Below are 12,131 nucleotides of genomic sequence, written 5' to 3'. Positions count from 1 at the left end.
TGGATGCATTACAGATACCACAAATAGATACCCTGTGGAGTGCAGAGGAATTGGATAAACCGTTGGCGCTATCAGAATTACTATATGCTATAAAGTCACTTCAGAGTGGTAAAGCAGCAGGCCCTGATGGCTTCCCTGCTGATTTTTATAAGAAATTCCCCACTCAGCTAGCTCCACTTACAGAAGCTACAGACAATCAAATTCTACCTCAAACTTTTCGCCAAGCATTAATCACCATCTTTCCTCAACAAAATAAGGACTTATTACAATGTGCATCATAAGGACTCCTGGCATCATTTATTTCATCTCCACTTATGGTTTTGAGCTTTAAATTTTGGCAGAACCCTCTCGAGTTTCAGACCTTATAAAACAGTCATCCCGTTTTTTCAAGCTCACACGGCTCTCCTGGTCCGGTTCATTCCATTCTTGCTGCTGGTGAGCAGACGAGTCAGGGAGGTCAGCTGAAACTAGTGACACAGAAGGACGCGGTCTGCGTCGTGCTCTGGAGGTCCTTTTTGGAGCAGCTGTGTGTCCATCTCCTATGCCAATCATTATTTTATTATTATTATTATTAGTGATGATGCAAACAATTTGTGCAGACATCAGTATTTTGCTTGAGAAAATAATTTGCTAAGTGTCACACACGTGCGAGTAGGAGACAACTAAAGGGCCTGAATAATGGTAATTCCACACCTGACCAGAGGGTGGCGGGGTGCACTAACTGTCTTTCTCAATCCGGTGCAGACCATTCTCAGGAAATTCCACAGGGGACCAGCACCTTCGATGACATCACCTCTGGTCCCAGCGCCTCTGATGATGTCACTTCCTGTTCCGGCGCCTCCGATGACATCACCTCTGGTGCCGTCGCCTCTGATGATGACATTTCTGGTCCCGGCACCTCAGATGACGTTACTTCCGGTCCCTTCGATGATGTCACCTCCTGTTCCAGTGCCTCCGATGACATCACCTCTGGTGTCTTTGCCTCTGAATTATGGCTTTTCCGGTCTTGGCACCTCAGATGACGTCACTTCCGGTCCCCTCGATGATGTCACCTTCGGTCCTGGCGCCTCTGAAGATGCCACTTCTGGTTCCGGAGCCTCCAATGACATCATTTCTGGTCCTGGCACCCTTCAATAATGTCACTTCTGGTGTTGGCAAATAAAGATCCCATCTTTACTGTTGAAATCAGTTCTGTTTCGGACTCTGAACTGTAAAGACCTTTTCTAAAATTTAATTTTTTTTCTTGCGGCACGGTGGCGCAGTGGTAGCGCTGTTGCCTCGCAGTTAGGAGACCCGGGTTCGCTTCCCGGGTCCTCCCTGTGTGGAGTTTGCATGTTCTCCTCGTGTCTGCGTGGGTTTCCTCCGGGCGCTCCGGTTTCCTCCCACAGTCCAAAGATATGCAGGTTAGGTGGATTGGTGATTCTAAATTGGCCCTAGTGTGTGCTTAGTGTGTTTGTGTGTGTCCTGCGGTGGGTTGGCACCCTGCCCGGGATTGGTTCCTGCCTTGTGCCCTATGTTGGCTGGGATTGGCTCCAGCAGACCCCCGTGACCCTGTGTTTGGATTCAGCGGGTTGGAAAATGGATGGATGGAATTTTTTTTCTTCAGGACATAATATACAGGTGGCTGCACCAAACCTTCTTGATGTGTTTGTGTGTTCTTTGTGACAATAAGTTAATTCCAGAAAAATCCTCACCATTCACACACAGAGAAGGGCGCCCCCTTTTCTGGAAGTGTTAACATCAATGAATTGTACCTGCATCTCCTGGACATTTAGTATTTAAATAAAGATCTCTAACAATAATTAAAATAAAAGAAAAATCCTCATTGAAAGTGTGCAAATCCTCCACTAGGATAAGGGGGTTGCTCAGTAGTGGTAAAGGGTTGGCAGCAAGTCGTGCCGATGGTGTCTTTGTGTGGAAAACGTGCAGCATGGCACCTCTGTGATGAGATGAATGAGAAGCATAAAGCAAATTGATTTTACCAGCATGGTATGGATCACGTGATTTATGTTGATGTGGAAAAGAGCCCAGGCACGCATGGAGGCAAATGCCCATTGTACCCCATTTAGAGCCCTAGGTGGGGTCGACGGACATCACTCTGTGTTGTCTATAGTGGGTATGGGGGGTGAACACATGCCTCTTCGATGGCACAAATGGTGTCCCCTTGTGTATACACTGCAGACCTTACGGGGTGAGTGGCCATTGTTGTACAGGGCGTGCCCACTTTCACTTTTGGCAGCCAGCTGGTACAATGGGTCCCACCCTTGGGCTCTGTCAGTAAAACAAATGGCCCCTCTTAGTTGTACATAATTATATTATCATACTTTTACGACTTGTGCCTCCCTGGGTGCCCAAAGCGCATGCCCCTTAACTGTCATAAACGACGCTGCTCTAGGCCCGTAGCACCTAATGGGCTGACTGACTGACTTGGCACAGAAGTGCAAGTGACGCCTCTGAGAGCCGCGCGCCATGTTCTCCACCTAAGAAAACGTTTACCACCAAATAACGAACAACTCTTTGGAGAGTTTCATGTTTCAGAATTGTTCAATCGCTCGTGAAATTAATTTTCGTGAATGTGCAAGCGAATTAAAACTTGTATGATTGGCTCATCACTAACTTATTACTATTAGAGGTAGACAGCGTCCTGACTGTCATGTGTGTAGAGCTCATTCAAATATTATTGTTGTTATTATTATTATTATTGCTATTATTATTGTTATTGTTGTTATTATTGTTATCATTATTGTTGTTATTGTTGTTATTATTATTATTATTGGTATTATTATTATTATTGCTATTATTATTGTTATTGTTATTATTATTATTATTATTATTATTGCTATTATTATTGTTGTTATTATTATTATTATTATTGCTATTATTATTGTTATTGTTGTTATTATTATTGTTGTTGTTATTATTGTTGTTATTATTGTTATTATTATTATTATTGTTGTTGTTGTTATTATTGTTATTATTATTATTATTATTGTTATTGTTATTGCTATTATTATTGTTGTTGTTGTTATTATTGTTATCATTATTGTTATTATTATTAATGTTATTGTTATTATTATTATTATTATTATTATTGGTATTATTATTATTATTATTATTATTGCTATTATTATTGTTATTGTTATTATTATTATTATTATTGCTATTATTATTGTTATTGTTATTATTATTATTATTATTATTATTGTTGTTATTGTTATTATTATTATTGTTATTGTTGTTATTATTGTTATTATTATTATTATCATTATTGTTATTGTTATTATTTATTGTTATTGTTATTATTATTATTATTGCTATTATTATTGTTATTATTGTTATTATTATTATTATTATTATTGTTGTTGTTATTATTATTGTTATTGTTATTATTATTATTGTTGTTATTATTGTTATTGTTGTTATTATTGCTATTGTTATTGTTGTTATTATTATTGTTATTGTCATTATTATTATTATTATTATTGCTATTATTATTGTTATTGTTATTATTATTATTATTATTGCTATTATTATTGTTATTGTTGTTATTATTATTGTTATTGTTATTATTGTTGTTGTTATTATTATTATTATTATTATTATTGTTGTTGTTATTGTTATTATTGTTGTTGTTGTTATTATTGTTATTATTATTGTTATTGTTATTATTATTATTATTGCTATTATTATTGTTATTGTTGTTATTATTGTTATTATTATTATTATTATTATTGTTGTTGTTGTTATTGTTATTATTATTGTTATTGTTGTTATTATTGTTATTATTATTGTTATTGTTATTGTTATTATTATTATTATTGCTATTATTATTGTTATTGTTATTATTATTATTATTATTATTATTGTTGTTATTGATATTATTATTGTTATTGTTATTATTATTATTGTTGTTATTATTATTGTTATTGTTATTATTATTATTATTATTATTATTGCTATTATTATTGTTATTGTTATTATTATTATTATTATTGCTATTATTATTGTTATTGTTGTTATTATTATTGTTATTGTTATTATTATTGCTATTATTATTGTTATTGTTGTTATTATTGTTATCATTATTGTTATTGTTATTGTTATTATTGTTATTGTTATTGTTATTATTATTATTATTATTATTATTATTGCTATTATTATTGTTATTATTATTATTATTATTATTATTATTGCTATTATTATTGTTATTGTTATTATTATCATTATTATTATTATTATTATTGTTGTTGTTGTTATTGTTATTATTATTATTATCATTATTGTTATTATTATTGTTATTATTGTTATCATTGTTGTCATTATTATTATTATCATTATTGTTGTTGTTATTATTATTATTATTGTTATTGTTATTATTATTATTGTTGTTATTATTGTTATTGTTGTTATTATTGCTATTGTTATTGTTGTTATTATTATTGTTATTGCCATTATTATTATTGTTGTTGTTGTTATTATTGCTATTGTTATTGTTGTTATTATTATTATTGTTATTGTCATTATTATTATTATTGTTGTTGTTATTATTGCTGTTGTTGTGTCTGTTTCACGATTATTGAATTCTTACAACACAAGCCCCTAAATGAACGGCGGTCCTGTCGTTACTCCAATGAGCCTCCATGATTTCTCTCCCCCAAACACTTTAAGCCTTCAGAGTTGCCAGCGCTGCCTTTCCACAAATCTCCCGCTGTGACCCCCCAAGGCGTTTCGTTTCGTTTCATTAAAGCTTTGCCGCGGTCCTCTGCTGCCGAGTCTTTCAAGTGTTGTCAGCGGTGGGCTGTCTTGAATTGTTTTAGGTGGTCCTTCCTTATTGTCTCGTGTACACAGAGAGCATTGTCATGTTTTTATGTACGTCTTTTGTCCCCCCCCCCCCCCCAGACTCTATGACTCGGTGCCCGCCTTACGTACCCCAGCTTTGGATTGACCGCCACAGCCTGCGGCCTTTCGAAGCAGTACGTGTGATTTGGCCCCACACAGTTGCTGATCAGCTTTCTCCGGAAGCGCCCGTCCAGCTCGGACACATGGATGGCTCCTATGGTTGCGTCCGTCCAGTACATTTTCCTGTATTGGTAAAAAAACAAAAACGTAAAATGCAGTTGCTGCTTTCAGCTGTGCCTCCCTGGAGAGATGGCAAATGATGCCAAGCGGCTTAGACTGGGCCCTCGACGCCCGATTTATTTGGTTCTCGTCCTCACTGTCTTATCCCAGTGCTTCAATCTGAAGTGCCACAGCCCAGCTCAGCAGTAATGGGTGCCAGTCAACAGCTGACCCTGGACAGAGTGCCAGTCCGCTGCAGGGCACACCCACTCACGTGGCTCCAGTCCCATCTCAGACTCGCCAGTCAAACAGACATGCAGAGAATGTGGAGAAAACCCACAAGCACTTGGGGGGCACACACACAATCTGCATTAGACAATAAATGGGATTTGCACCAAAATGAGCTTCATGAAACTTCAGGGCCATCACGGCAGAGACCTTTCCTTACCTGCCCACCCAGTCGATGGCTAATCCCTCTGGCAGGGGCACATTGTGGTCAATAATGGTTTCTCTGCCGGTGCCATTGAAGAACATCCTCTCGATTTTGCCTTCTCCGACATCAATCCAGTAGAGCCTCTGCTCGTAGTGGTCAAAGTCCAACGCAACTCCGTTTGTGAGGCCCTGCAGAACGATGGACAAGCTGCCGCCGTCCGTCGTCAGGTTCCGAATGTAGTAGCCATTGCTGAAGAGCAGGTAGGGCTGCACGGGGCTGTTGTGGCGGCAGGTGTGCCCGTCGGGCTCTCGGATGTACCCGCTGGCGCATTTGCAGTGGAAAGAGCCGACGGAGTTCTCGCAGATCTGGCTGCATACGGCAGGGGTCTCGGAGCACTCGTCGATGTCCTCGCAGGCTTTGCCGTCGGGCATCAGGCGGTAGCCCGGCCAGCAGGAGCAGAAGTAACTGGTGAGGGTGTTGGTGCAGTTCTGGGCACACTGGCTGACAGCCACATCGGCACATTCATCCACACCTTGAGGGAGACAATGAAAGAGCAAACGTGAACTGAAGTTCCAATGAGACCTGGAAAGGTGGCACCGCAGCCCGCTGTCGGCTCCTTGCGTCTTTCGGAGGGAGTTCTGGTCTGACTGGGCTGCCGTTTCCTCCCTGGGCTTCACTTTATTTTCATTTAATTCATTCATTTTGTGTTTTTTTTTTGTGAATTTATTTGCTGTTTATGCAATTGAATAGGTTTCTATTTTTGTCCTTTTGATTAATTAATTGTTTTGTATTTTGTGTTAATTCTATGAATTACCGTATTTATGCGTGTACCACACACACATTTTTTCCCAAAAATTAGCATTAGAAAATCAGGTGTGCGTCATACACCAGGAAATTTTTTTCAGTAATGTTTACTTCTTCTGCTTGGGCTCTCTCGCTCGCCCTCTCTCTCTCTCTCTCGCTCGCTCGCCCTCGCTCACCCTCTCTCTCTCTCACTCGCCCTCTCTCTCTCTCTCTCTCTCCCTCGCTTGCTTGCTCGCCCTTTCTCTCTCTCTCTCGTTCGTTTGTCCTCTCTCTCTTTCTCTCGCGCTCTCTCTCTTTCTCACTCATTCACCCTCTCTCTTGCTCGCTCGCCCTCTCTCTCTCTCTCTTGCTCGCTCGCCCTCGCTCACCCTCTCTCTCTCTCGCTCGCTCATTCGCCTTCTCTTTCTCTCTCGCTCGCCCACACTCTCTCTCTCTCTTGCTCGCTCACCCTCTCTCTCTCTCTCTCGCTCGCTCGCGCTCTCTCTCTCCCTCTCGCTCGCTCGCCCTCTCTCTCTCTTTCTCTCGCGCGCGCTCTCTCTCTCTCTCTCTCTGTCTCACTCGCTTGCCCTCTCTCTCTCTCTCTTGCTTGCTCGCTCGTGCTCTCTCTCTCTCGCTCGTTCGTCCTCTCTCTCTCTCTCTCTCTCTCTCTCGCTCGCTCGCTCATGCTCTCTCTCTCTCTCTCTCGCTCGCTCGCCTGTGCGACGGAAGAAAAACTTTCGTCATGTAACAAAAACAGAAGGGCATTTCACGGAAAATGTGCCCTAAATGCTTCCTATACAATCACAATGCGCGTCGTACACGGAGCAAAAAAATGTTTCACGATTTTCTTTGTAAAAATTAGGGTGCGCGTCTTACACGAGGGCGCGTGGTACACGAGTAAATACGTTATTATCCTTTTTTGTCATTATAAAGGAGCAAACACCACCCAAGAACCAGAATTAACAGGAACAACAACATTTCTGAATTTCTTACAACACTTCTTCTCTTTTCTCAAAGATGAGTTACCAAAACAATGAGATCAATCCACCTTAATAAAAACCTAAGTGTCTGCTTTTGAATCCCATACCAAATGGCGTATAACAGAGACATACCCAGTGCATGGTGCATTGCCAGTGTCAGTTCACTGGAAGGCTCCACATCGATTGCTGAGATCGCAGCCCCGCTAGTTAAAGATAAAATAATAAGAAAAACCCAGCAGCCATAGGGGGGCATCAGGACTGGGACTGGAAATCCACTGGTCTAAATCTGTTCATTTGAGGGTCCCACATCACCAGGATCCACTGGCACTTGCTCCCCATGGCTTAACCTATGGTTATGTCACCCAGTTTGCCCCCCCCCCCTCGATTCCTCAGCTATGTCTTACCACATCTTCTTTCGTCACTCATGTCGTTGCAGTCATTTTGTCCATTGCAGACTTTGTGTAGATCGATGCACTCCCCTGAGCTGCATTGAAACTGGCCCGGTGCGCAGGTGGGCACCGGGGTCCGGCACAGGCTGTCCAGTTCATCTGAATTGTCCCAGCAGTCATTGTCTCCGTCACATACAAACGCACTTGGGATGCACATGCCGTTCTGGCACGTGAACTGGCTGGCGCTGCAGGACGGGTAGGTGCAGCCCTTCTCATCACTGCCATCCCCGCAGTCGTTACGCCTGTCACACCTGTGAGGAGACAAGAAATGAAGAAAAAAAACGGTGCTGGGCATCTAATTGAATGTCAGAGGACCACCTTCAGATGCCATCAGCAAGTGCACCTCACCTGAAATGGAGAGGGATGCACAGACCGTTGGTACACCGGAACTCATTGGCGTGGCACTGCCTGGTGGTACAGTTCTGAAGCTCATCGGCCGCGTTGCTGCAGTCCCGCTCTCCATCACACACGTAGGATTTGGGGATGCACCGGGGGCCTGAATACCAGGGAAGAGGGCAAGTGAACTCGTCCGGGCGGCACGTCACCTCATCTGGAGAGACGAGAGAAATCGAGGCAATCAAAATGAAGAAGAAACAAAGTTACTACCGGCCTCGCCCCCCCAGCTTCCCACCGCAGATGAAAGACAAAAAAATAAAAGAAAAAAGTGTCACGTTCACGGGGGCGGGAATTGTTTTTGATGTCCCCACATTGTGACATTTTTGTGTCCTCGTGAATTTCCAGGTTGGATTTGTTTGGAAAAACACAAAGAGGCTGAGGTTTCGTTTCTTGCTCTCCAATGGAGCTTTTGAAGGTTAACAAGCAAAGTAAGAACATTAAACGCGTATGACGCCAGTTCTGATACAGATAGGACACGGTTTGTATTTTATATTAGCGGGATATCTGGTGCTGCCCCACCAACTCACATTTGTGGAATGAAATGTCTTCTTCTGTACAAATGAATGTATGCAGAATATAGCAGAGATGGCATCAAGGCTGGCAGAAAACTTGGAGCCTCAGTGTCATCGGGACGGGTCAACAGTCGATCGGTCGTCCTGTGCTATGAGGTCCCAGCTAGGATTGGGGTCTTTCCATTCTCTGTCTCATCAGAGATGGGCGCATAAAGTGCTAGGGCCACCAGAATGTCACTTTCTGTGTCTATCTGCCATCGGATGTGCGTACCACATGTCCTGCCCGGGCGTCCTTTGGCTTTAATGTCGCGGTGATGGCGTCTTTGAAGCCTCGTTTCTGATTCGATCTCTGAGTGATACTTTCAGTGTCCGCGGTGCGTGGGCTCCGTACCTCACAGCCAAATTTCATTATCAGTGAAGAATTACTTTTGTGAGTTGGATCTCTCATAATGTGAGCTTCATGTGGTTGAGAGGAGGCCATGGGGTGACTTTTGGTGAGGGTTTCAAGTAGACAGACCTGAGACTGCAGGGGGTCTGACTTTGGGCACGAGGACTTCTGGCATTTCTTGTCCTGCTAAAAGGAGGAAGCAGACTGGATAATAATAATCTTATATATAAATGTCTATGCATGGAAGTCAGTCTGTCTGTCTGTGATGGAAGTGCGAGGGTACAGAATGAAGCTGAAAGAAATCGACATTGTCTCCAAAAAGAAACCGCCGACAAAACAGACAATCGCTTAGCTGCTGATACAGAGCTGTTTATGGGGCGGGGTGGTGGTTCTGAGGCTCAGGATCTGCGCTGGTATCCAGAAGGTTGCCAGTTCGAATCCCCATCACTGCCAAAAGAGATCCTACTCTGCTGGGCCCTTGAGCAAGACCCTTAACCTGCACTCACTCCAGGGGGCGCTGTACAATGGCGGACTCCAAGGGGTATGCGAAAACTTAACAAATTCCTAATACAAGAAATTGTATACGGCGAAATAAAGAACAAGAAGATGTGATCGACTGATTGAAGTGCCAGAATCCACGATTATTACGAGCCTGGGCTTTTAACAGCTCAGGCCTGCATGGCTAGTAATGTAAACTGCTCAAAAAAAATGAAAGGCACCCTGGAGCATCAAGTCAGTGACACTTGTGGGCTGTTTTGGCGAGCGCCCTCTTCTACACGGTGGTGTGCTGGGGAGGCAGCATAAAGAAGAAGGACGCCCCACACCTGGAGAAACTGGTGAAGAAGGCAGGCTCTATTGTAGGCACGGAGCTGGGCAGTCTGGAATCTGTGGCAGAGCGACGGGCGCTGAGCAGACTCCAGTCAATCATGGAGAGTCCACTGCATCCACTGAACAGGATCATCTCCAGACAGAGGAGCAGCTTCAGCGACAGACTGCTGTCACCGTCCTGCTTTACTGACACACTGAGGAGATCGTTCCTCCATCATACTATGCGACTCTTCAATTCCACCCAGGGGGGTAAACGTTAACATTATATAAAGTTATTGTCTGTTATACCTGCATTGTTATCACTCTTTAATTTAATATTGTTATTATCAGCATGCTGCTGCTGGAGTATGGGAATTATTAATAAAGTATCTATCTATCAATTTATTATATAGTGCCTTTCACCTATCTATCTATCTATCTATCTATCTATCTATTATATAGTGCCTTTCACCTATCTATCTATTTATTATATAGTGCCTTTCATCTATCTATCTATCTATCTATCTATCTATCTATCTATCTATCTATCTATCTATCTATCTATCTATCTATCTATCTATCTATTATATAGTGCCTTTCACCTATCTATCTATCTATCTATCTATCTATCTATCTATCTATCTATCTATCTATCTATCTATCTATCTATCTATCTATTGTATAGTGCCTTTCACCTATCTATCTATCTATCTATCTATCTATCTATCTATCTATCTATCTATCTATCTATCTATCTATCTATCTATCTATTATATAGTGCCTTTCACCTATCTATCTATTCTATAGTGCCTTTCACCTATCTATCTATCTATCTATCTATCTATCTATCTATCTATCTATCTATCTATCTATCTATCTATCTATCTATCTATTATATAGTGCCTTTCACTCTATCTATCTATCTATCTATCTATCTATCTATCTATCTATCTATCTATCTATCTATCTATTATATAGTGCCTTTCACTCTATCTATCTATCTATCTATCTATCTATCTATCTATCTATCTATCTATCTATCTATCTATCTATCTATCTATCTATCTATCTATCTATCTATCTATTATATAGTGCCTTTCACTCTATCTATCTATCTATCTATCTATCTATCTATCTATCTATCTATCTATCTATCTATTATATAGTGCCTTTCACTCTATCTATCTATCTATCTATCTATCTATCTATCTATCTATCTATCTATCTATCTATCTATCTATCTATCTATTATATAGTGCCTTTCACTCTCTATCTATCTATCTATCTATCTATCTATCTATCTATCTATCTATCTATCTATCTATCTATCTATCTATCTATCTATCTATCTATCTATCTATCTATCTATCTATCTATTATATAGTGCCTTTCACTCTATCTATCTATCTATCTATCTATCTATCTATCTATCTATCTATCTATCTATCTATCTATCTATCTATTATATAGTGCCTTTCACTCTATCTATCTATCTATCTATCTATCTATCTATCTATCTATCTATCTATCTATCTATCTATCTATCTATCTATCTATCTATCTATCATGCCTTTCACTCTATCTATTATATAGTGCCTTTCACTCTATCTATCTATCTATCTATCTATCTATCTATCTATCTATCTATCTATCTATCTATCTATCTATCTATCTATCTATCTATCTATCTATCTATCTATCTATTATATAGTGCCTTTCACTCTATCTATCTATCTATCTATCTATCTATCTATCTATCTATCTATCTATCTATCTATCTATCTATCTATCTATCTATCTATCATCAGTTTCAGCTGCTTTGATGCACTAGAGGGGCAACAATGAGATGACCCCCAAAACAGAAAAGAATGGTTTAACAGGTGGAAGGAGGCCACTGACGTCTTTCCCTCCTCATCTGTTTTGTCACATGTTTTGCATTTGTCTACGGTCAGTGTCACTACTGGTAGGATGAGGTCATACCTGGACCCTACAGAGCTGGCACAGGTAGGCCAACTTCTCCAGGATGGCACATCAATGTCACGTGGCATTGCCAGAAGGTTTGCTGTGTCTCCCAGCAGAGTCTCAAGGGCATGGAGGAGATTCCAGGAGACAGACAGGCAGTTCCTCTAGGAGAGCTGGACAGTGCCCCTCGTAGAAGGTCCTTAACCCATCAGCAGGACCCACCGGAGGAACAGGATGAGCACTGGCAGAGCCGCCAAAATGACCTCCAGCAGACAGGCAGGCAGGCCACCGGTGTGAATGTCTCTGACATCTCAAAGAATCAGAAACAGACTTCATGAGGGGGACCTGACGGCCCGACTATGC

General features: G+C 41.1%; 1 protein-coding gene across 1 annotated transcript in view; it reads right to left on the bottom strand.

Moving 5' to 3' along the window:
- Nucleotides 1–12,131, bottom strand: part of lrp2b (low density lipoprotein receptor-related protein 2b) — a 218,375-nt gene that overhangs the window by 57,110 nt on the left and 149,134 nt on the right. The window contains exons 46-49 of the mRNA XM_051936218.1: nt 8,052–8,253; nt 7,659–7,954; nt 5,507–6,023; nt 4,930–5,082 (exon numbers count right to left, since the gene is read on the bottom strand). Of these exons, the coding sequence (XP_051792178.1) occupies nt 4,930–5,082; nt 5,507–6,023; nt 7,659–7,954; nt 8,052–8,253 (1,168 nt within the window). The remainder of the gene's footprint in view (nt 1–4,929; nt 5,083–5,506; nt 6,024–7,658; nt 7,955–8,051; nt 8,254–12,131) is intronic.

The sequence above is a fragment of the Erpetoichthys calabaricus genome, chromosome 14 (genome assembly GCF_900747795.2).
Source record: "Erpetoichthys calabaricus chromosome 14, fErpCal1.3, whole genome shotgun sequence".
Lineage (NCBI taxonomy): Eukaryota > Metazoa > Chordata > Cladistia > Polypteriformes > Polypteridae > Erpetoichthys > Erpetoichthys calabaricus.
Note: the sequence above shows the minus strand (reverse complement) of the source record. Positions and strands in the feature narration are given on the sequence as shown.